The sequence below is a fragment of the Poecilia formosa genome, unplaced genomic scaffold (genome assembly GCF_000485575.1).
Source record: "Poecilia formosa unplaced genomic scaffold, Poecilia_formosa-5.1.2 Scaffold47, whole genome shotgun sequence".
NCBI lineage: Eukaryota > Metazoa > Chordata > Actinopteri > Cyprinodontiformes > Poeciliidae > Poecilia > Poecilia formosa.
In genome coordinates this window covers 1,185,309-1,210,011 of record NW_006799986.1, presented here as the reverse complement: position 1 = coordinate 1,210,011, position 24,703 = coordinate 1,185,309, and the positions used below count along the sequence as shown (strand labels likewise).

The following is a 24,703-nucleotide window of genomic DNA, read 5'->3' as shown; positions in this document are numbered from 1 at the left end:
ACCACACAATACACACATCACACAATACACACACACACAATACACACAATACACACACTACACACAATACACACAACACACACTACAAACACACTACACACAAACACTACACACACTACAAACACACTACACACACACACTACACACACTACACACACACACTACACACACACACTACACACACACACTACACACACTACACACACACACTACACACACTACACACACACACTACAAACATTACACTACACACACACTACACACACACACTACACACACACTACACACACACACTACACACACACACCACACACACTTCACACACACACTACAAACATTACACTACACACACACTACACACACACACTACACACACACTACACACATTACACTACACACACACTGCACACACACACACGTTATAGTGAAGACCTCCATCCACCTTCTTCAAATCTAACTGAATGTCCATCAGACGTTTGTGCAGCAACAATCTCCATTTGTGCCGCAGTCGTTTTAGAGATATTAAGTATTTTCTGGGTCGTCATCAGTAACTTCAAAGCAAAAGCAGCACAAACATAGTTGAGTTGATTGACACCAAGTTTGATTTTGTAAATGTGAAACTTTTTTTTAAATATCTTTAAAATGATGGCGCCACAAATGAAAATTATTGCAGCACAAACATAGTCAATTTGAAACAATTTTTGTTTGATATGAAGAATGTGGGAGGGCTAGTGACCTTTCATGACCTCTGGAAACATTTAAATTTATATTAGTTATTAATACGACACTAACAAAAGTTTTACAAGAAAATCCTGAAGGAAAACTACATAACTTGGGTTATGCATGTAAAAAATGTAAGTTTCTGTGTGACCTAGTCAAAGTCCAGACTTAAATCTGGTTGGGAAACCCAGGATTTCTATGTCTGATAAACAGTTTTCTTGATCTGGAACATTTAAGTTTGACAAAAGAAGCAGAAACAGGTCATGAGATCTTTCTGCCTCTTCTCTTCAGACCAGCCGCTCATCGAAAGCGAAGACGTCAGGATGGTCCAGGAGGGCGGCCGCCATTCTCTCATTATTTCCCACGTGACGAGTGACGACGAAGGTTTTTACACCATCAGAGCCCGAAACGCTCACGGAGAAGCCGAGAACTCTGCTGAGCTGTACATCCAGGAGCCGCGGCCGGCCATCTCCTCTCAGATGTAGGAAGGTGTTTCTCACCTGGAGCTCATAAAGCTGTGGTGACAGATTCCTCCCTGAGCCGCGTTTCTCTCCCCTCTCAGGGCCAAACTGGAGAAGATGCCGTCCATCCCAGAGGAGCCCGAGGTCCCGGAGAACGAGGTGGAGCGCTTCACCATGCCCGACTTCATCAAGCCTCTCTACGACCTGGATGTGATCGAGGGGAAGGAGGCGGTGCTGAAGTGCAAAGTGGCCGGTCTGCCGTACCCGACCATCGCCTGGTTCCATAACGGCCGGAGGATCGAGAGCACCGAGGACAGGAAGATGACGCAGTGTAGGCGGAGCTACGCCAACGCTTTAGCTACACCTGCACTCACATCTCACTCGCATGTTCCAGTGAGATTGGATGAAAGCTCTCAGTTGGGACATTGACTAGGCCATTTTAAGACAGGCATTTCTCTGAACTGTTGGATTTTTACTGCTGGAAGTTGAAGCGCCGTCTCAGTTTCAAATCTCCTGCAGTCAGCAGTGGTGGACTCTAAACGTTACCTAAAATAAAAATCATAAACATTCATTCTGCTAACGCTAAACCAATATACCTAAATGGCATTTAGCAGAAGCTAATGCTAATGCGCTAATTTCAAACATGTCGATGCACACAATGTGTTGTCACAAACAGCCTAGTTAATTTCTTTAACGGAAATTTATCCATAAAACTTCATTTTGGGGAAGCTAAGTGCGCTAAACATTTTCAAAGTTAGCAAACGCTCCAAAGCGCTAAACGACGCCTATTAGCACATTAGCAGATTAGCATAAGTGTGCAAACTGCTGGCGGTCAGCAACAGGTTTCCCACCAGGAACGTCGTGTTTTTATCTCCAACTCCAACCAGCTTCTCTGTCCGTCCTGAAGAAAAGTCTCCCCTCAGCATGATACCGACGTCACCATGTTTTACGTGACGATGGATTTTCAGGGTGATTTGCAATGATGTCTACCATGTGACACAACATGTTACATCGACAGGAAAAATGAATTTAGAGGAAGCTAAACATTTTCAAAGTTAGCAAAAGCGGTTAGCAAGAGATTAGTTCTGCTATTAGAGCATCGGTGGATTAGTGAAAGTGAGCCCACCACTGCTGCCGCAGTCTCAGGACTCGTCCATCGGGATGATCATATATTTTGTTCAAGAATCCTTCCAACAAAAACTAGACCAACTTCTAAGAGCTGCTTGTTCTTCTGTCTGCAGTCCGTGACATCCACAGCCTGGTCATCCGCTCTGTGTGTCACGCTCATGGTGGCGTTTATAAGAGCGTCATCGCCAACAAGGTGGGAAAGGCCACCTGCTACGCACATCTCTATGTTACAGGTAATTTTACCTTTGTTTTCAGCTTAAGTTTCTCCATATGGTCTTCATCTGTCGTTCCCCTGGCTTTCTGAAGGCTAGTCCAGTCCTGGTACCTCAGCAGAGAACCACCAAACCAAAGCCACCAGTGTTTTAGCATCTGGACCTTCAGAACGCCCTGAGAATAAGACCTCTTCAGACGCTATAGATCCATGCAGGGTTCCTTTATAATCACAAGCATTTTGGAAAAGAATAGAATGTAAATATTTATCTGCTGTGGAAAGGGTGGAGAATACATTTCTCCATTCTCTGAAACTCCATCCATCCCTTCCTCTTGGACACTGGAAATGTTTGAATTCATTGGAAACTTTTGCATGTATTTATTAATTTTGCATTGATGGTGGGAATCTGGAGTTTTGGCATGAATAATACATGGGAACTCTTCATGCTTCCTCCAACACACTGTCTCCAACAGATATTCTTCCTGATCCTCCTGATGGTACTCCAGTGATTGAGTCCATCACTGGAAAAACCATCACTTTGAGCTGGAAGAAACCCAGAAGGTTGGATCCTTCCATTGGTACGTAGGACCGTTAAGGACATGTGTTCAGTGATTCAACCCCTGACTTACGGTGTTGAAGAGGATGGAGTTTCAGTGAGGTCTTGATCTCTTCCAGATCCCAGCTCCCTGATGTATGCCATCCAGCAGCAAGCACTCGGCTCCATCCAGTGGATCATCATCGCCTCTGGTCTGAAAGAAACCACCTACATCATCAGCACCCTCTCCAAAGGTGTCCGCTACGCATTCAGGGTCCTGACCATCACCTCCAAAGCCTTCAGCAAACCCTCCCCGGCCACCGATCCGGTCCAGCTGCTGGACAGAGGTGAAGTCCGGTCTGGTAATCCGTCAGTGGGCTGTAGTGGGTTATTAAATGCTCTGTGTGGTTTCGTTTAAGGTCCGTACCTTCAGGAGGCTCCAGTGATCATCGATAAACCAGACATTGTGTATGTGATTGAAAACCAGTCAGTCACAATCTCCATCACTCTGAATCATGTCAACACCGCAGTCACCTGGAAGAGGTACTGATTTATCTACACGTTTTATGTTCAGGCGGAAGGAAACATATTTATAGGGTTAATAGATTTACACTGAGGAAAATTATTTGATACATCGCAGATTTCTCGTTTCCCCACTTCCAAACAACGGTATGTAATTTTCCTCATGGAGACAGAATCCAATGGAAGAATATCGTTCGCCACTTTTTGTCACAACTCCCCTAACGAACTGTTCTTTGGGAATGTTTGCCTACAAAGGAGGCAGTAAGACTCCCCTTACTGAGGAGAGGAAGGACAGGGCAGATAGGGCGATAACCCCTACCTGCAATAGCCACCTTCCTTCAATAAAGAGGCGTTGCTTTATCGGTTCCACTTTTACCCGATTTGTCTCAGGTCCTGTGCGGTTCCTCCCCATTTTTTGGAACCGCCTCAGTGGTGGTACAAGCTACTGCTCACTGGATATACGCACAGGACATTTGATTGGGCTGCATTCATTTATTGGCACGTGGGTTCCTGCTCAAACAACATCTCAACCAATCTGTGACAAGACGTTGAGCTGAAAATCGATAATTCCAGGGTCAAACCTTGATGTCCAAACCTTTTTATCACCTGTGGTAGAAGAATGCCACAAACTGAGCCTCATCAGCTGGACTGCCATTGGAGACTCTCCCAACCTGGCTATAACCAAGCCAACATTATCCGGCTACAGGGAGGCTTGATGGTGGAGAAAGGGCTTAAGAGCACCGAAGACGGGTCGCGGGTCGTGGCTGGATCTTCCAGCATGACAACGACCCGAAACCCCCAGCCAGGACAACTAAGGAGAGGCTCCCTGCAGAGGAAGTATTTCATGCTCTGCAGTGGCCTAGCCAGTCTCCAGATGTGAACCCAATAGAAAGTTGCCCAGTGAAAACCCCAAACCCTGAAAGATGTTTGGAAACCTGGTCCAGACCTATAGAGAACGTACTTTTACAGGTTTCTGGACCAAACTTTTCTGTTTCTATTGGGTGAAATTCATGCAATTAATTTTTTAAGAAAAATCATAGAATACAAGTTTCTATATTTCTGTCTCTCACAGTTGAGGTGTAATGAAAATTACAAACCTCTCCATTGGTGAAGCTTATTTTGAGGTTTGAGTCTCTCAAGCTGATGTAAAACCAACTTGTCTCCAGGAAAGGAGTAACTCTGACCAACAAGCCCGGCCTGTATGAGATGGCCATGCCGGACGACGACCAGCACACGCTGAAGCTGCTGAAGGTGAAGAGTTCGGACGTCGGTGAGATGACCTTTGTGGCCACCAATGAGTTTGGAAGCGACAGCTGCAGCTTCAGCGTGGAGACGGCCGGTAGGGAAGACGCCCCTCTGTCCTTCCGTCCATCTGCAGGTTTTTAACGGAAACTCTGTCCACAGCGCCGCCGACATTCGAGACGATCATGGAAGATCTGGACGTCTGTTCTGGGGAGACGCCTCGCTTCGCTGTGGTCGTGGAGGGCAGACCTGTCCCTGACATCCTCTGGTTCAAGGTGCTAACTCCAAGTTATTCATGGAAACTTTCCCTTTAGGGGATTTCTCATAGGTAGGAAAGCTGAAATGTCTCTCCACGACACTGCTTGATGTGCTACTGTTTGCAAAGCCGGCGGTTGAGGAGCACTGTTTGTTCTCCTTGGTGCTGATTGGCTGAGCACACACAGCAAAAATAAGGAAACTGTAGATGTTAGCTGTAGCGCTAAGACGGTTTCCATATTAATAATGTACATTAAGATATATTTGGTAAAATTAGCAATATTTAGGTCTCAAATATTTGCAGATTTCAGCTGTTTGTGAGCATTTCTGTTCCACTTTATAATGTAATTATTTATGTATTTGGAAAACATACGAACCTTGATTATGGATTAAATTGAGTGGTGGTAGCAAAGTGATTTTTATTGATTTATACACTGATTTATAACCATTTATGGATCTAGACTTTCAAAATGAAAGAATCGTAGAAGTTGTCTGTTGATAATCAGCATTAAATTTTCTGTAACTGCAGATCGGAGCAGTTTGGTATTTATCCACTTCTGTTGTATCTCAGTCATTTCAATGTGACCCAAAGTTTTCACAAACACACAGGAAGGATCTACATGATGATCATTTCTGATACAATAATGACATGAAGACTATTTACAAATTAATCGTACACCTCAAAACCTTTCTGGTGTTTAAACAACAAACGTCAATTTGTTAAATTTGAAGGAATTTTACTTAATATTACTCAGTATTTTGATGATCAATTGTTCTGTTTTTAAAACAAACTAAAAATAGTTCATAAAATAAAGAAAAGCCAGATTCATTGCTTGTTTTGTGATTAGTAGAAACTTATCACAAACGAGCGACTGAGAGCAGATCCTGAAGATAAAGATTCACACATCTTTGCCAGGCGCAGCGTCCTCCGCAGTCGTCGGCTCTCCGGTAAAGATGTGCACAAACCTTTAAATAAATGGTTGTTATGGAGACTTTGCTGCAGTTCTCCAACGGTGAGATGTTTTCGCCTCCGTCCTCCTCGCTGTGCGTGGTGGAAGATTAACTTTGGTCCTCATCCAGCTTAGATTGTCTCACTTCCGGCTGCTTTAAACTTTTCGGTTATTCTGCTGACTGTAAACGTCGACAGATTCTGCAAAGCAATATTTTCAACTGAATATTTTGGATATGAGCCACAAAAACTCGGAGGGAAGGTTTGCTAGTCGGTCCAGGTTCAAACCCAGGACCTTTACTTCCTGGGTTCTTATTATAACGAGAAACTTTTCTCATTTTAACCAGATATAAAACTATTTATATAAAAGATATGAAACTCTTCTATAACAACACAAGATTTATATCTGGTTAAAATGAGGAAACTTTCTTCTTATAACGAGATGAAAACCACATTAAAAGTAGAAAGTTTTGTTTTCATGAAATGAAAAACATGTTAAAATGAGAAAGTTTCTCATTATGAAACAAGTTTCTTATTTACCAAATATAAAATAAATACACTCCTTTGACAAATTACAACTTGTTAAAAATCCCAACAGGTGTTTCTGTCTTACTGTTGCGACCTTCCTTATTTAAGAGAGAAGATATTTTGGTTTTAATGTGATATAAATCTTGTTAAAACAACAAAGTTTTCTCATCTCAGTGAGATCCTGCTGGGCCAGACTCTGGACATCCTTATTATTAATGTTTTACCATGAAATTATCCTGCAACAACATAATGAGCCACATTTATGAGACTTTGGAGGAGGATATCTGGACATTTCATCCAGATATCAGAAACAACACCTTCCCCATTAACCAACAGAGACCAAAACAGTTTAACAGTTCCAGCTTTTCTTTGGGATTCTGATGAAACGAAAGCTCTGACTCCAGGGGGACGTCCTGCTGTCGGAGAGCAGTCACTACACCTTCGTCTATGATGACAACGAATGCTCCCTGGTGGTCCTGAACGCGCACCCCGAGGACTCCGGCGTCTACACCTGTACGGCCCGAAACCTGGCCGGATCTGTGTCCTGCAAAGCCGAACTCACCGTTCACCAGGGTGACGCCTCACACGTGCAGCCGATAAATTAAATTAAGTTACTGCATGCAGTGTTTCAGCTGTCAGTCTGTTCCTGCAGCTGAGAGGAAGGAGGAACCCATGGATGACGAGGAGAGTATCCTGAGGAAGATGCGCAGACTGACCGATTACTACGACATCCACAAGGAAATTGGAAGGTGAAGCGATCTTTTTTAGAAATACTTCTGGATTTATGAGAAGTTTTCAAGCTCTTACTTTGTTTCACTGCAGGGGAACGTTTTCCTACGTGAAGCGGGTGAAGCAGAAAGCCACCAAAATGGATTACGCCGCAAAATTCATCTCGACTCGAGCGAAAAGGAAGGCGTCGGCTCTGAGAGAGATGAGACTGCTGTCCAAGCTGGACCACGAGAGAGTCCTCTACTTCCACGACGCCTTTGAGAAGAAGAACGCAGTCGTCATCATCACAGAGATGTATCCTGAAAACGTTTTCACAGATTATTCAACATGAGTCAGGTCTGAAAAAGCCTTAATTCATGTTTAAAGCTGCCATGAGGAGCTGCTGGACAGATTTAACAGGAAATCCACCATCCTGGAGTCTGACGTAAGCCTGCGTTTGAGTAACAGAGCTTTCATTTTTGCTTACAATCAGAACCGGATTATTTTGCCCTTTAAAAACAAGAAGCCCTGCTGCTTGCATTGCAACATGAGGGAAAAACTGTCCTGATGTGATTCTGAAGCATTTATACAAGAAACCATCGAGCAAATTCCTCCTCTTCTTATGTAAACTACAGAAATGAAAATAGCTTGTGATTCTAAAAGACGCAGTTAGCATCTGGTAAATTCAGCCTGGGAAAAGAAACAAGCAAAAAGTGACTTTAAGAGGGAAGAAATGTAATATGGTTAAACTTATCTTCAGCTAACAGTGTCTAATATTGACATTTCTCCTATCTACACATAATTAATCAAAACAGAGAATAAAATCCAGTTTTTTTGTTCAGAATGCAAAACTTACAGTTAGAGGCAGATATGGCTTCTTTTGCAGACTTTATTAAACATGACTAATAAATTAGACTTTGGTTAGAAGCTATGATAGCTAGCCGCTACATGTTTAGCATTGAGATGCTATTTTAGGCTTGAATAGCTTCGCTACTATGCTAACTCCTTTTAGCACAAATAAAACACAACAACAGCTTCTTTCAGCGTCCAGTCAGATCTGGTTTTGAAACAAAAGTTAATCCACGATGGGCCAGGAGAAGCAGCTCTGTCCTCCATCGTTGGACGGACGTCGCTTGGACGGCTGTACCAGAATAAAAAATGTGATTAGTTGTGCTAAAAATGTTCAAAACTAAATAATTAATTCATCAAAATTAGCGTATTAAATAGCAATGTTTCCTATGTAATCTGGACTTGATGCACTTTTGTACCAACACATCAATAAAGCTACTTGCTTTGTGAATCTGATGCACAGATGGACCACAATGGGAAGAAAATTCAGCTCTTCAACGATTCTGCATTTTTATCACTATTAGTCTTAAAGTTTGTTTTGGTGCTTCTTTTGTGATAAATTTTTATTCAACTCCTTAATCATGGTGCAGCTTTCTATAGAAGAAAGTCAGAACTGAGTGAGCACAGAAGAAGAAGAGACAGTATCTGAACATCATGTTTTTAAGAAAGAACCAGTTCTGCCCACTAAGCTGACATATAAAGTATAATTATGTGATAAATAGCAGCTGTTTGTGTTCAACAGGTGCGTTCATGTGTGCGGCAGCTGCTGGAGGGACTGGACTACCTTCACCATCTGAACATCATCCACCTGGACATAAAGGTGCAACCAGAGGGCACGTCGCCATTTCATTTGATTTTACGGATGTATTTCTTCCTGCAGGCATCATTTCGTGTGTTTGTTTTATTTCCAGCCCGATAACATCCTCATGGCGGATCTCCAAAGCGATCAGATACGTTTATGTGATTTCGGAAACGCCGTTGAGTTCACGCCCGATGAGGCTCAGTACTGCAAATACGGCACACCTGAGTTTGTTGCACCAGAAATCGTCAACCAGACGCCTGTTTCAAAAGCCACTGACATATGGTAGATGGCCTTTCATGCAGAGCATTTTTAATGATTGTTGGAGGGTTTTAAAGAAGCCTTTGGTTTATGTTCACAGGCCTGTTGGGGTTATATCGTACCTGTGGTGAGTAAAACCTAAATTAGGTTTTGATTTCTGTGTTTCTCCTCCTGATTTTCTGTATTTATTGTGTTTTTCTCTGTTTCAGCCTGACTGGAATCTCCCCGTTTGCCGGGGAAAGCGACCGCAGCTCCGTCCTGAACATCAGGAACTACAACGTGGCTTTTGAAGAGAACATGTTTGCTGATCTTTGCAGAGAGGCTAAAGGGTTCATCATCAAGCTGCTGGTAGCAGACAGGCTGTGAGTTACTAGCAGAGGAAGATATTTGTGCGTTAAATGTTTTCAAAATTAGCTGAAGCACTAAAACGCTATTAATGCTTTAGCAGATTAGTGGAAGTGTGCATGTATGTTTGCTATTTTCAAGAAATAGATATTTTTAATAAACTTACTGATTCATTAAAAATGATTGTAAAAATAAATGCAATTCCCCTGTAGAAACTGTGAAACTGTCTATCAACAAGATACTCAAAGCTTTATAGGATCTCAGACTAATAGTGGGTCCAAACAAAAGCTTTTCAAAATTAAATACAAAAAAAATTAACCTGTCAAGTGCAAATTTAGTTACTTTCTTAAATACAAATTACATTTTATTTATTATCGCATCAAAAAATAGGATTGGACTATTTTAAACCTTTTGCTAAATAAAAAATGAGCTCTGTTATTTTGCCCACATTGAATTTTTATCAAGCAAAACTGGGATTGATATCGTTAATTCCTCCACAAACTGATCTGAGTCGTGCTAAACGAGGTTCTTTTGTTTTTCATTATGCACATTTTCATACATAATGTAAATGATTTACTTTGAAGTCTTTGATTATTTTTTGAGCATCCAACTCTTTTTTTTTCTGCAAATAGTGGTTTACATAGACACATTCTGAGCTGTCTTGCTAGTTTCCCAAATACCACTAAACCAAATTATAATATTACACTCAGAAAACACATTTGAAACTGTGAAATATTGCATTTGCTCATTTGTTTCTAGGAGACCCGATACTCAGGAGTGTCTTCGACATCCGTGGTTCAAGGTGAGAAAAAGTCAATCATCCATCGTGTGAGTTCCACAGCACATTATGAAGAATGTCCCCTTCCTAAATAATTACTTTTACTGTCAATCCATGTGCAGATCCTAAGCAAGGGGAAGGCCATCAGTACAGAAGGTCTGAAGAAGTTTGCTGCTCGCAGAAAATGGCAGGTAAAGAAGCTTATGTCCAATTCTTATGATGAATTTCCTGCAGAAATTGATTTGTAGTTGTAACATTTTGTTGCTTATTTTTTAGCGTTCCATAATTGGCTATAAATCAAAAATGGTCATGAGATCCATACCAGAGCTGCTAAACGATTCCTCGAGCCACACCTCGATTGCCGTCCAGAGGCACCAGAAGGAAGGCTCACCCCTGCCATCTTCATCGTCTGATTCAGACGAAGACATTGATGAGCTTCCTTTTATTCCAATGCCACTCAACATGGACTTCTCTGGATCAAGAATGTCACTGAATGACATTCAGACCACTGAGCAGGAATCAGGAAAGGAGAATGAAACAAGTTTATCTTCCCAAGGTCAGGAGACCATGGAGTTTGACTCTCAGGAGCAGGAAACAGTAAGAGGCGAGGTCGGGGGGAAAGGCCATCTTTGGAAACGATCATCGGAAGACAATGACAAGGGTTTCTCAGAGGAACCACCTCTGAGCGAACTGATCCAAAAATCAGAACAATCCAGAAAACCCCTTAGAAGAGGATCAAGCATGGAGTCTGACAAGGTGGAAGGAGGCCGGAAAAGAGGGGAACTACGGCGTGGCGGTTCGGCCGACAGTGCTCTGCTGCTTCGGATTACACCTGAGGAAGGAGCGGGAGAAGAAAACCCTGGGGAAGGACGGAGAGTCCTAAAGAAAGCTGTCTCCATGGAGCTACCGAGGAGGAGCACCAGCCCTGGAACCGCTAAGATGAGTCAGGAAGACTATGCTCTAAAGCTGGAGCTAATGAGGCAGCGACTGCTTCGTGGCGGTTCTGTAGACAACAAGATGAGTGGCCTGAGAGGACCTCTTTTAGAAACATTAGGGATGGGAGATGAAAAGCGAGCAATACCTTCAGATCGATACTCTCGCACTGCTCGACTGGGCCCACCTCCACTTATCAGAGCTGCATCCAGTGACTTTCCAAGGGACGAGGTGCCCAAACCTAAAGTTTTACGTAAAAGCACTTCTTTCAGTCAAGGGGATTCAGAACCTATAGCTTTACATCGACGATCAGGAGCACCTTTGGAGATTCCTCTCGCACAAGTAGAAGAAAGGCGGCTTAAAGAAGCAATTTCCATGTCGGCTCTAACGGAGCAAACCAAGCTAGACTCCCGTCCAGAGACTCCCAGGGAATCTTTCCCAAAACCACCGACTCCAGAGCTGGTTGTGCAAGAAAATCAATCCAAAACAGAGAGTCAGGATTCACTGATGGAGAAAGAGGTTCGAACAGATGAGACTGTGAGTGAAAAGATGGATGGACTGACTGCAGACAGTAATTTTGATGAAAGATCTAGCACAAGTGGATTCTCAGAGAAGGACATGAGTATTTCAGAGGAACCATTGACTGAAGGAGATAGCATGGGCCAGAGTATCCACACACCTTCTGATATGGCCCAAAGCTCTTTAGCAGAAGAGAAACTGCAAGAGGAGAAAGAGAGCGAAAAGGTATACGAAGAAAAACAAGAATTGATAAAAGAAGACCATGAAAGAGTTGACTATGCAGTTGAGTCAAAGGCTAAAGAAAATGCAGACGAGAAGACAAGTCCTCCAATAACGTCTTCTGAGATGATTATAAGCACAAGTTCGGTTATGGTGAAACCAACACAAGAACCTTACCAGCCCCCAGGTGCTGTTACTTCAGCATATATAACACCCTCACCTCCTACCCGAGTTGTTCTTCCAGATGGAAGAGTGTCAGCTTATGCCAGCATAATGCAGACCATCATGGTGCCTTCCCTTCAGCCTCTAAACGAGGCCTCCCTTCCCCCTTCCACTCCAGTTGTTGTTCCAGCCAATACTGGCACATCATCCGATTTACTCGGTTCACCAAAGCCAATCATGTCAACCACCGAGCACCCTGCAGTCTACTCTAGAGTCGCATCGCCAGAAATGATCACAAAAGAACCCAGTCCGCCGAAGACCTATTCACAAACGTCACCCCAGCAAGAGGTCTCAGCCGGAGCTGACTTAGAAGATATGACCTCTGAAGAGGTTTTTGAGGCCCGCTTCAAAAAACGTGAATCTTCCCTCACAAGGAGTCTGAGGTTTCTCTCAAGGTCAAAAAATGAAGACAGTACACCGGTCATCCAGCCAACATCAGACACATCTGAAGAGATATACAGACCTGGGCCGATTGGCGCTCCCTTACAGTTAGCCTCAAGAAGACTTGAGGAAAAGTCCAAGTCGGTCCAAGACCTTCGTGAAGCTCAAAAGGATCAAGGGTTTATGAGGAGACTCTCTATGCGCTTGAAGAGAACTCCATCGACAGAGCGCACAGATGAAATACCGAAAGACGAGGACTCAGCAGGTTTAAGACATAGGCTGTCTTGGAGTCTTGGCAGACGAGGTTCTCAGGAAAAGAAAGAGGTAGAGATGACCAGGATGGATGGAGAAGGTGATAAGTCAGTGGATGAAAAGGAGCTGAAGAAACCTAATGAATCACCAGTGTTAGCGATGCGCAGAAAGATCGAATCAACCATGGCAGGGATCTCCACAAGAATTCGAAGTTACTCAGAAGAGAGACGAGCCTCAGAAGACAAGGAAACAAAACGAACACCGATTCTTTCTATGCTTCGTCGATCAACATCAGAGAGTCGAGCTATGAAGCCTGTCATTGTTCCTCAGAACCAACTGGCGTCTCAGGCCACTAATGGCGCCTCATCCGAGTCTCTTGACTCGATGTCCAGCCTAAAGTCGGACACATCAAAGGGTATAGAGTTGTCTTGACGTATTTATTATATCAAATAAAAGTAAATTACAGCTAATGTGTGTTTTTTTCATTTTTGTAATGTAGGCATTGAAGTTGAGCGGAGATCCAGATGGGATCGATGGGGCTTGACAAGAGGCAAACGGGACAAAACAGTATCACAGCCTGACTTACCAACGGCCATCTCCCGAGACAACAGTTCCTTACGTTCACGGCAGTACTCCAAATTAGCTTCAGGTAAGATGGTGCTGCTGTGTCCTCAAATCAAAACCTTCCTCTCCTCAAAGTTTAGTGGCTTTTTTTTGCTCCCAGGTTGGTCTTTCATGTGTCTGAGTAGACTGAACCACAATCGTTACTGCTAGCATGTTACATCCCATTCAAGCTTATATTTAAAAGTGATCTTTTATGAGTCACAAAATAATTTTAAATAGAGATTTTAGCTGTTTTTGGGCATCTTGTCACTTTAAATCCAAATAAGCTGCTGCTGACAATTCTCCCACAACTCATCGTTCACACTCCCACTTCAAAATGGCTAAAAACAGACGTGCTATTATACAAACATACATCTTTGACGAGCAGAAGTGGAATCTTCTGCACAACCAACAAGAATGCATCAGGTGTTTTCTGGATGGTAAGTTATCAACAAAACACTTGTTTTTTTCCAGCAGCCATTGTACAGCACATTCAGTGGTAAAACCAGCTGACTAAATGTGCTGGAGCTTTTCTTTGGTTGCTAGGTGACAAGCAGAACTTGGCTGGGGTTGCTAGGTAACAACGCTGTTCTCATTGAATGTGACTCAACAATCTGGAGGTTTCTGAAACAGCTCATTTTCTACACACTAAAAACTTATTAACTTATTGCCAAGAAGCAGCAAATGTACTTTGTAAAGTACTTTTGCTAGTTTTTGAAGCAGTTGAGACCCAGATGGAAGTATAAAAACTTGCAAAAAGTAACATTTTCCTAATAGGTCCTCTTTAACGGCGGTTTCCTTCATTCTGGGCCAGATTTTCCTCCTGTATTCCATATCAAGCTCAGAGATCATGTCCTCCTGGAGGGTGACCCAGTAACCCTGAGCTGTCTGCCAGCTGGAAGCCCCCATCCACACATCGCCTGGCTAAAAGGTAAGGCTACAAATACACACTGAAATGTTTTGATATATTTGTGATATATTTGACATTTTCCTCCTCAGACAAGAAGCCTATAGAAGTCGATGCTAGAATGAACATGATTTCCTGCCCCGATGGCCGACAGCTGCTGATGATCATGCAAACCACCAAAAAAGATGCTGGGGTGTATGAGTGTGTTGCTACGAACCCCCTGGCCGCCGTGTCCAGCTCTTGCACTATATCCCTCGCTCGTAAGAACAATTACATTTTTTCTGAAGAAACACTAAACATTCTAGTTGGACTACCAATATTAGATCTAATAAGAATATATTGTATGTCTTACAGGCCTGCCTAACCGTCCTGGGACCCCAGAGATTCCTCAGAAATACAACAACACAGCGTTAGTGGTGTGGCGACCCTCGGACACAATGGCCCCCTGCACTTACTCTCTGGAGAGGAGAGCAGAAGGTTGTCTGACCCACATGATCCACTGTTTAAGTTCTTATTTTTTTTAGAATTATAGAACAATTTATAACTTTTGTGAAGTGTATTCAATCTAGAAAGAACAAATACAGTCACCATGCTTGTTATCCTGGAACAATATATGGGAAATATATCAGAGGTTTAAATGACTACTTTTCCAACTTCTGGTAGTAGCTAGCTGTGCTGCAGTGCTACATGTATGTTGTTATTTGTGTCATTCACTATAGCAGTGCTACTGCTATGAAACTGGACAATAAACCATCTCAAACTGATGCTTTCATAACTTTAATGATTGTATGCAGTGGTGGGCACTGCTAAGTGATAAGCTAGCTGCGCTAACGCTAAAGCAGAAACCATAAACTTTAGCTTTGCTAATGCTAAAGCGCTTTACCAACATGGTATTTAGTGGAAGCTAATGTTAAAGTGCTAAAATCAATCATGTTGCTGCCCATACCTAATCTATCTGTGAACTTTTCCACGTATTTGTTTAATTAACACCTTTGGTTGTTTGTTCACATAAGTGTTGAATTCTTTAGTTTACCTCATTCGTTCATTTATTGTAGATTTACCATTCACTCAGTAAAGTTCTTGAACAAAATAGAGGAGAAGAAACAGAACTGCTGCATGAACAGTCTTCACCCTCTTCAAAATAAAAGCATGAATATGAACTGCTTGAAGTTTTAACAGTCACTAAAAACAGATGTCAAACTTTATTCAACTGAAAATTTACAAAATAGGCAAATAAGTTAGTGCTTTGGACTTTATCTGGAAAATAACATTTAGGGGAAGTTAAGTGTGCTAAATGTTTTCAGTGTTGACAAAATGCTAAAGTGCTAAACACTTTTAGCACATTATTAGCAGATTAGCGCCACTGCATGTCTTTTAACCTTTTCCAGATTTTTCAAGAGATATTTTCAACAACATTACTGATTAATGGAATCTTAAACTACAAAACAGCTCCAACCAAAAGGATTTCAAGTTTAAGTGCAAAGAAAAATCAACCAACCCTGGGTAGGTTTAGTTATATCAATACATACAACTCCATCTTTATTAATTATGGTAACAAAAATATGCTTGAACTATTTTAAAGTTATTTAAATAGCGCCTTGCCTCCTTGTTTCAGGTGAAAGCAACTGGCTGATAGTTGCAACCGGAGTGGCAGACTGTTACTACAATGTCACTGACCTGCCAGCAGGGGGCTCCTTCAGGTTCAGAGTGGCTTGTGTCAACAAAGCCGGTCAGGGTCCCTACAGCAACCTGTCAGAGGTTGTGACTCTGGATCCCACTGGTACGGTGTCTCTTATTATTTATGGAAATGTTTTTACTTTTAGAAGATTAAATGTGTTTCTTTACAAAGTCACAGTCTACATTGTAACTTGTCTTCATTAGAACCAGCCAAGTCCAGTTCTTCTGTGGTTGTGAAGACCGTTCCCGCCACAAGTCCAGCGCCCCCTGTGGTCATGATGTCGTCCATGAAAGTGGCTCCCATTAAACCAGCTCCCAGTAAATCCACTACTGTGACCACAACTCCTGCCTCTTCAGTGGCTAAATCTCCCTCCCCTGTAGCCATTAAGCCAGCTGTTGGCCATCCTGCAGGAACTGAGCCCACCTCAGCTGACCAAGCGCCAGTCACACCCCCGAAAGCCAAGACCTCCATCAGCATCAGCGTCAGCAAACCTCAGGCGAAGCTGACGCCTCCTCCTGTTGTTCCACCCAAACCCCAGAGTCCTGTTCTTGCATTCCCCTCAACGACCAACAAGCCACCTTCTCCGGTACCAACGTCTGCTCCTCCAATCGGGAAGCCGATTTCCTCTGTGCCAATGTATGTTCCCGCAGCAACAGCCCGCTCTACGCCGCCTTCTCTAGTTGCTCCCACCCCAGCGACGACAGCGCCCTCCGTCACTCCGCTCGCACTTTCCCCTCCCGTTGTGATAGTGCAGAGCCTGACGCCGGTTCTGCAGGGAGGGGACAGTCGCGGTACTCCAAGTGGACGGGTCACCCCGTCTGGACGCCTCACCCCGTCTGGACGCAGGACGCCGCTGGGCAAGGCTGGGGAGGGATCTTTACGCCAGGGCGTTCCCCAGAAACCTTACACCTTCATGGACGAGAAAGCAAGGTGGCGTAGCCAACATTATCAATCCTTCCTGTTTAAATAACGATATTCTAGGAGTGGGAGTCGTTTACCAACTCACAATTACATCCAAAATTTATTTTTGCACTGCAAAAACAAAACATTTTCCCAAGTAGTTTTGGAGCAAATATCTTAATACACTTGAAACAAAAGAAAACCAACTTACAAGTAACTTCAGCAAGATTTAGAGACTTGTTCTAGTCAATAATTCCTTATTATCGATGAAAATTGTACTGTTGGTTATTTCACTGGTGACATTTTTCCATGTTAAAGTGCAATGAGTCACATGAAGCATGTATGTGTTCAGAGTTTCCAGAGACCACTTTCCAGTAATGTAATAATAATAATAATAATCTCTCAACGTTCAGTAAGCTTTAAATTCTAATGAACATTTAGCACTGGAACTGTAAGAAATTTAAAATATCTAAAATAAAATGAATTATTTGTTTCAGGTCCCCATTAGTTGTACAGTAGTAGAGACTATTATTCCTTTACAAATATTACAAAAAAGACATAACAAAATACCAAAAACCACCGAATCAAAACTAAATTGAAAACGAAGATACATAAACAAACAATAACAGTCTTGAAATATAAATTTAAAAAATGTAATCTCTATTATAGATTTTTTTAAGGTTCTTTTTAAAATGGAAATAATCAGCCATCAATGTAATTTCAGAAGAAACATATTCCAAAAGATTAATTATAAAGTCTCTTTAAAATGTCTAGTTGAGATCAAAACACCAGATCAAAGACTTTTATCATCCAGAGAGAAATGATAAATAATGCAAATAAAAACGATTGAGTTTGTTTTAATTTTTCCTGCTGTTGATTATTTATTGCTTATTGCATCAGGCCTAAGCATCAAACAAAACTATAAAAATCCACTTTTGGACCAGAGTACCTTCCGGTGTGAACACGTGCTGCTGTTTCCCTCCCTCAGAGGCCGGTTCGGTGTGATCCGGGAGTGTCGTGAGAACGCCACAGGAAACCTCTTCATGGCGAAGATCGTTCCCTACGAGGCCGACACCAAGCAGGCAGTGCTCCAGGAGTACGACATCCTCAAATCTCTCCACCACGACAGGATCATGGCGCTGCACGAGGCCTACGTCACGCCGCGCTACCTGGTGCTCATCTCTGAGTACTGCAGCGGGAGGGAGCTGCTCTACAGCCTCATAGAAAGGTCCAGAACCGAATCCTCAGCGAGCCTGACCTTTCCTAAAGCACAGGGGTCAAACTGGAGGCCCACGGGCCGAATCCGGCCCTTCACAGCTGTTTATGTGGCCCTTTACACTCTAGAGCAGGGTGTCGAAACTTTTTGTCACGTGGGCCAAAAAAAGAGAACAAAAACTAAAATCAAGACAAATAAAGCAGTAAAATGTTTTTGTTTTTTGTAGAAAAGGGAAGTTATTCATTGTAGCTCATAAACATAAATAGGAATTTTCAGGTTTGCTATATTTAAAGAAAGGCAACTTGTTTTCAAATTCTTTTGGGCTTTATATAACAAATGTATTCTCATTTATAAGAACAGAATTTGGACCACTTTCTTTTAAAATGCTTGTTATATTTAGCCAAATTCAGTAAATTAAATAAAAATGGATTTTGGTGCACAAAGTCAGTCAAAATCTCTGGATAAATGTGGTTCTACTTATTATGAAAGGTTGGTTATTTTGTTGTAAGTAAGTTTTTCCATTATGAGAAAATGATGTTGGTAATAATTTCATCCCGATTTAAAAATAAAAATCAGTTTGGATAAATTTCTATCATTCCCAAACTGCTTTTGGGGGCCACACAAACTCAGTCCAGCTAAAGCTGCAACTCTTTAACAGTTTAATAGGTAACTTTATCAAAACATTTCACTATAGCCCTGGAGGATATGAAGCTCTTACTAAGTGAGTTTCACTCCCCTGCTGGGGGGATGGTTGAAACGTCCTGTGGTTCCCTCCAGGTTCCGTTACTCTGAGGATGACGTGGTGACGTACATCGTGCAGATCCTCCAGGGTCTGGACTACCTCCACGCGCGCCGCATTCTGCACCTGGACATCAAGCCGGACAACATCATCGTGACGCACATGAACCTCATCAAGATCATCGACTTTGGCAGCGCTCAGACGTACAACCCTCTGTTCCTCAAGCAGTTCAGCCCTCCCATTGGAACGCTGGAGTACATGTGTAAGAGGAAAATCCACACTTTCTCTGCAGTTCAGTGGAGATTTCTTGAGTTACTATTGTCAGACTGGCTTTAGGTTCTAAAGGGAAGAGATTTTTACCCCGGATCATTTGTTGGTCTTTCCTTGTTTAGGTTTTACAGTTTCTCCACTAGAAAGAAACAAAAAAGAGTTGAATCAGGGATGCAAATGATTAATTGATCATTTCGATCATCACATCCGTAGCATCACTTCATGGAAAATCAGTAATGTTTGGTTGATAAAGTTGACGCAGCTCCATCATTCAGCTGGATGAGTGAAACTTAAATGAGTTTTTTTAAGTGTTTATATTTCTAAACAAAACTGCATAAAGTGCATTTTGTATCAAACTTTTTGGACCGCATCTCTTCCTATTCTGGAATTGGCTGCCATATTTATTTCTGTATCAGCTGGCTCAGCTTAAGGATGGCCAGCAGCGCCCTCTACTGGCTGCTGGCCAAACTACAAGACCAAAAGAAAGTCTAAGCAGGTGTTATTAGTTAATCAATTGGAACTAATTCTAATAATAAACCATTAATCAAGAATCAAAATTAAGATCTTTGAAGTACCTTCAGAAAACCATTAAGACAATGAAACAAACATTAAAAACTGTCTCTTGGGTGAAAAGTATGAAAAAAGAAGAGGTGGTTTGTGAAATGTTAAAAATAATAAAACAAAGCCGGTCTAAGACCAGATTATAAAATATAAGCCATTAAAATTGATCAAGCTGCTTTGCTCCTTAACCTAGCACAGTTAGCTTAGCAAGCGTGGAAAGGAAAAGTTTATGACAAAACAAGGACTAAAGGACAAAAGATTGCTGCAGAAATCTTTTGTCCAGTTTGTCCAGGGGTCAAACTGGAGGCTCACAGACCGAATCCGGCCTGCGGTTAACCAGCCGTTAGCTTCTGAACTAAAATCAGAAGGAATGACGCAGCATTACTGCTAAGCAAAGGTAATAATTATTAAATAGTGAATAAAAGTGAGAAAAACAGTCTAAACAGGTACAATCAACTTAGAGTAGAATTATTAAGAATAAAAGCTGTTTGTCTGTTTGTAGGTTTCGGCGAATTGAATCGGTTTATTTCTGTTTCTTCTCCCTCAGCTCCGGAGATGTTGAAGGGAGACGTTGTGGGTCCTCCGGCTGACATCTGGAGCATCGGTGTGTTGACTTTCATCATGTAAGTAACAATTTCACAGCTTCCTCCTGGCACACCCTGTTTAAATAGAAATGCATCCCTCACATGATTAAAAACGGTTGTTTTGATTTCCAGCCTTATGAATGCTGAAGTAGTGAACAGACTCGGACTTTGTTCACACAGCAGGTCATGATACTCAGTTACAATTTTATTCTGAAATCCAAATTTTTTATTTTTCTGATTTAACCTAAGATTACTCTGGTCTCATTTATAGATTTAGTTTTAGAATAACATATCTCCATGTACATTCTTGTTATTTTATTTTATATTAAAATTGTATTTCACTTACTTATAATACTTATATATATATATTTTTTAGATTTAGCATTGCTTATGGTTATATTTCTAATTGCCAATATTTAATATTTTGAATACTATACTATAATATACTATATTATATTGTGCTACACTATGCTATGCCGTTATTACCAAATATGGAAGCGGCACAATTCAGATTTTTTTAAGGTGAAAAAGTCTGAACTGGGTCGGTCAGACTGCTGTTAAAAAGTCGGACGTTGCCAAAAACATCAGATTTGTGTCGCATGATGTGGCCTCAGCGATCCGTGTCGTTGATCTTGGTTTTCCAGGTTGAGTGGCAGGTCGCCTTTCATGGAAAATGATCCTCAGGAGACTGAAGCCAAGATCCTGGCCGCCAAGTTTGACCTCTCTAAACTCTACCAGAATGTGTCCCAAAGTGCCTCCTTGTTCCTGAAAAAGATCCTCTGTAGCTACCCCTGGTAAGAGGAACGCTACATTAGCTAGCTTCAGAAAGCTAACCCAGTGAATTTTTACACGTTATTTTTTCACCAGGGCCCGTCCGTCCATCAAGGACTGCTTCAGTAACTCCTGGCTTCAAGATGCCTACCTGATGCGGCTCCGCAGGCAGACGCTCACCTTTACAACCACGCATCTCAAGGAGTTCCTGGCCGACCAGCAGCGGCGGCGGCAGGAGGTTGCCACCAAGCACAAGGTCCTACTGCGGTCCTACTCAAGTTCGCCACAAACGCCCACCAGCCCTTCCGCGCCGACTGTGCCCGTGTCAGCCTCCACACCTGTGACTCAGTGAAAACAGGCTTCCAAACATCCGCTGGCAGGACGCTCTGCGCTGCGCACCACTTCCTGGTTCCCAGCAGGAAGCTGAGGAACTTCCTTCACCGCTAAGGGAACTCTGGGAAAACCTGAAGGAAGCGGGATGAACATCGTCATACGGAAGAGGAGGACGCTGTCTTCAAACTATACCTCAAAGTTTGCAACTTTTACATCCGTTTTGAATTGAATCCTTCTTTTCGTACCACTAAGTTTACGATGGTGAGAGAAACGTGTTACTGGAGCCTCATGCTTAACGATGTAATTAGTCAGTGTAAATAAAACGCTCTCCTCCAAATTGAGGAACACATATCTTTCAACAAAATCCTTATTTAGATTAGGGCTGGACAATATGGCTGAAAAACATATCACAATATAGGCGTTTCATATCAGTCAACATTGATAATTATCAGTGTTATTATTTTTGTTTTAAATACTCCCAAACTGGTGGCATGTTGCTAGGTAACCGATGTGGTGAGAGGGGGGGGGACTTGAAACTGCTGCTGGCCAAGTTACCCAGCAGGCTGTTGCTAGGTAACCAACGTGGGGGCGGGGGGGGCATCTTGAAACTGCTTCTTACCCAGCAGGTCGTTACTAAGCAACCAGAGAGAGAGAGTTAGTTGATTCCACCAGCTTTGTTTAGCTAATCGGGAGAGGTTGAAGGGCTAAAGTCTTTGCTCCGCCTACATCCCCCAGAATGCCGTGCGGTTCTAGATCAGAGTTCAGTGAAATTACTGAGCATTCTCTCTATTGATATCGATCACGTCTATTGCGATATATATTGTTATTGATTTATTGTCCAGCCCTAATTTAGGTGAAGAAATGAAGACAGTTTAGTTTATGTTGTGCCTGCTTCTGCTTCCCAGGTTAACTGCGGCGTGGTTAACGCTGTTCTCGAACGTCTCAGCTGTGCTACACATGCGCCGATATCGCTGTAGCAGCTCAGTGAAGGTCAGGAATGTAGCAGTTCAAGAATGAACTACTTCCCGTTTTGATTTTTTCGTTTAATGTCTTCAGTTCAGAAGTCACATCAATGGCTTCCATACAAGGGCTACAAGGAAGGAATCTGAATATCTGCTCATCATACACAGGAAAAAGCGACGACTGTAACTTTTTTAAATGTTGTGATACGGTTACTATCTTCACTCTTCCATATAAAACTTTTCTTCCAGCAGGGATATCAACAGCAGAAGTGTTTCTCTGCCGGCAGGTACGGATGACAGCAACCTTTAGCATACAACTAAAAAACAACACATTTCTGCACAAATGTTAGCATATTCATTGTCATAGTCTCAATCATATTTAGCTATTAGTGACTCCTAAGGTCTTAAACAACAACAATATGAACTAATTTAGTATTCAGAAAGGTAACTGCCTGAAGTTCCCATATTGGAAAAAAATATGGGAACTTTTCTAACTTCCTGTCACACCTACCTATGCTGCAGTGCTAATACTTAGAACATAAAAAGTCCTGAAAGTTTTTGCTTTCATTGAAGCAAAGGCTCACAAGAGTTTTTAAATGCTAGTTTTTTTTAGCTTCCTGTAGCAGCTAGCTACACTACAGTTACAACATGATAGTTAGATTCAGTCAAACTTTTAAAAAATTCTGTCCTTTCTATTTTTACAAGTTAGAATTATTAAAGAGATCATCTAGGCTAGCAGTGCTGCAATGCTAACACTCAATGTCCTACCTTTCAAACTTGCTGCAGTCAGTAGCTGTGCTGTTGTGCTAACATCAGCTCGAAGAATCAAAAAGAAAGTCAGTGTGTTATATTATTTGCTTAATGTCTCACACCAACTAGCATTTTTGTTAGCATTATTCCCCATGAAACAAAAAACATTTTCTTCCTTCACAGTTTTCTGCTGTTCTGTAGCTAACCCTTTAGCTAGCTGTTTCCCATTCTACAACCTTACAGGGCTTACAAAGAAAGCTAATCACCTGTTCACCCAGTTCACCCAAACACTTCCAGTCGGATAAGTGTAATGTATTTAATCCAGAGGTAATTGCACCTTTTTTAAAGCTAAATATAATTTTTTACTATACGTTTTGCTGGAACTGGCTCCAGCTAACTGTTATTTGAGCAGGACTAAAGAAATAAAGTAAATGAATAACTGGATTAAAGTTCTCACAGTGAGTTGCAGAGTGTTCAAGAATTTCATCTGAATCACTTTATAAACCACTAAATACCCCTAAAGAGCAACAACTAGCATGTAAAGGTTAGAAAGGTTCTTGTTTTAGCTAATCCTGGTTTTGTAATTTTCTTTTTGGACAATATTGTTTCTGAAAGGCACAAGTCTTTGGCATAGCTAATTATTTACAACATACTGTAAACTGTAGACTGAATGTCAAAATCAGACACTCAACATGCTCAGTTTCAGCACATCGACAGTTACAGATTCTAGTCATTTATTCATAAATAAACGGTTCAGCTGGTTTAGTTGTATGTACAGTGAACCCCGCCTCTCTGTGATTCAGTATTTGTGGGAATATTTGATAATTTACTTTTTTTTCCATAAAGTAATGCAACTTGAGAAGCTATTGGCTGGTGTTTACAAAGCAACCAATCTGGGAGCGCCATTTTCTTTCCTTGGCACTGATTGGCTGAAACCCCAAGACAGGAAATAAGGAAGACTGTGAATGTTAGCTTGTTCCCACTGTGTGTATTAATTAATATTAAGGTATGTTTTGTGTTTGAACTATTACAATAGGCAGGTTTTTTAAAGTTATTGCAGATTTTAGCTGTTGGCTCTGGTCACTCTGCAGGGTTCACTGTATCTTTCCTTTCTATCTGGTCATGTTTGATTTTAAAAGCAGCGTATATAACATTTTTATATGGAAGCACATTTTAAAGTAACTTAAGGAAAATAACTATCATTTCAAGAAGTAACCAGTTATATATTTATATGTTTACAAACTGACGAATGCTGCTGATTTTTCTGTGAAATCTTTTCACAGGTTTATTTATTCTGTTTGGTTTGGCCCACTGATTCTACCCCTTTTCTGTTTGCATTGCAGTCATTTTTCTATGCAGAAAACTTCAACCTGAATGAAAACATGGGCATGCAAGTGCAAAAAAGTGTTGTGCAGTATGACAATTGTTGTACAATTCCTCGATGACTAAATGAAGTGACAGGGTTTCGCCACATTTTGTAGAATAATCAGAAGTTATTTTGTTGCAGTGCCTCGTGATGACGTTTAGACCCAGAGGGTAAAAATAATGTAGTTTACTGGATGACTTGTTTATTTTTAATGTGAGCGCTTTGTGTGTGTGTTTTGGCTAAAAT

At 41.8% G+C, this 24,703-nt stretch overlaps 1 protein-coding gene across 1 annotated transcript in view; it reads left to right on the top strand.

Moving 5' to 3' along the window:
- The window catches only part of spegb (striated muscle enriched protein kinase b), a 38,758-nt gene extending 17,046 nt beyond the window's left edge, over positions 1-21,712 (top strand). The window contains exons 13-42 of the mRNA XM_016671619.1: positions 1,012-1,201; positions 1,283-1,512; positions 2,423-2,542; positions 2,994-3,098; positions 3,196-3,402; positions 3,475-3,598; positions 4,744-4,916; positions 4,982-5,094; positions 6,956-7,124; positions 7,204-7,300; positions 7,374-7,574; positions 7,647-7,704; positions 8,851-8,928; positions 9,020-9,192; positions 9,269-9,295; positions 9,378-9,530; positions 10,273-10,315; positions 10,414-10,482; positions 10,568-13,232; positions 13,317-13,466; positions 14,235-14,351; positions 14,420-14,587; positions 14,682-14,804; positions 15,943-16,107; positions 16,209-16,935; positions 17,894-18,133; positions 18,899-19,122; positions 20,239-20,314; positions 20,920-21,069; positions 21,143-21,712. Coding sequence (XP_016527105.1) covers positions 1,012-1,201; positions 1,283-1,512; positions 2,423-2,542; positions 2,994-3,098; positions 3,196-3,402; positions 3,475-3,598; positions 4,744-4,916; positions 4,982-5,094; positions 6,956-7,124; positions 7,204-7,300; positions 7,374-7,574; positions 7,647-7,704; positions 8,851-8,928; positions 9,020-9,192; positions 9,269-9,295; positions 9,378-9,530; positions 10,273-10,315; positions 10,414-10,482; positions 10,568-13,232; positions 13,317-13,466; positions 14,235-14,351; positions 14,420-14,587; positions 14,682-14,804; positions 15,943-16,107; positions 16,209-16,935; positions 17,894-18,133; positions 18,899-19,122; positions 20,239-20,314; positions 20,920-21,069; positions 21,143-21,398 — 7,391 coding nt within the window. The 3' untranslated portion in view covers positions 21,399-21,712. The remainder of the gene's footprint in view (positions 1-1,011; positions 1,202-1,282; positions 1,513-2,422; positions 2,543-2,993; positions 3,099-3,195; positions 3,403-3,474; positions 3,599-4,743; positions 4,917-4,981; positions 5,095-6,955; positions 7,125-7,203; positions 7,301-7,373; positions 7,575-7,646; positions 7,705-8,850; positions 8,929-9,019; positions 9,193-9,268; positions 9,296-9,377; positions 9,531-10,272; positions 10,316-10,413; positions 10,483-10,567; positions 13,233-13,316; positions 13,467-14,234; positions 14,352-14,419; positions 14,588-14,681; positions 14,805-15,942; positions 16,108-16,208; positions 16,936-17,893; positions 18,134-18,898; positions 19,123-20,238; positions 20,315-20,919; positions 21,070-21,142) is intronic.
- Positions 21,713-24,703: the final 2,991 nt, after the last annotated feature.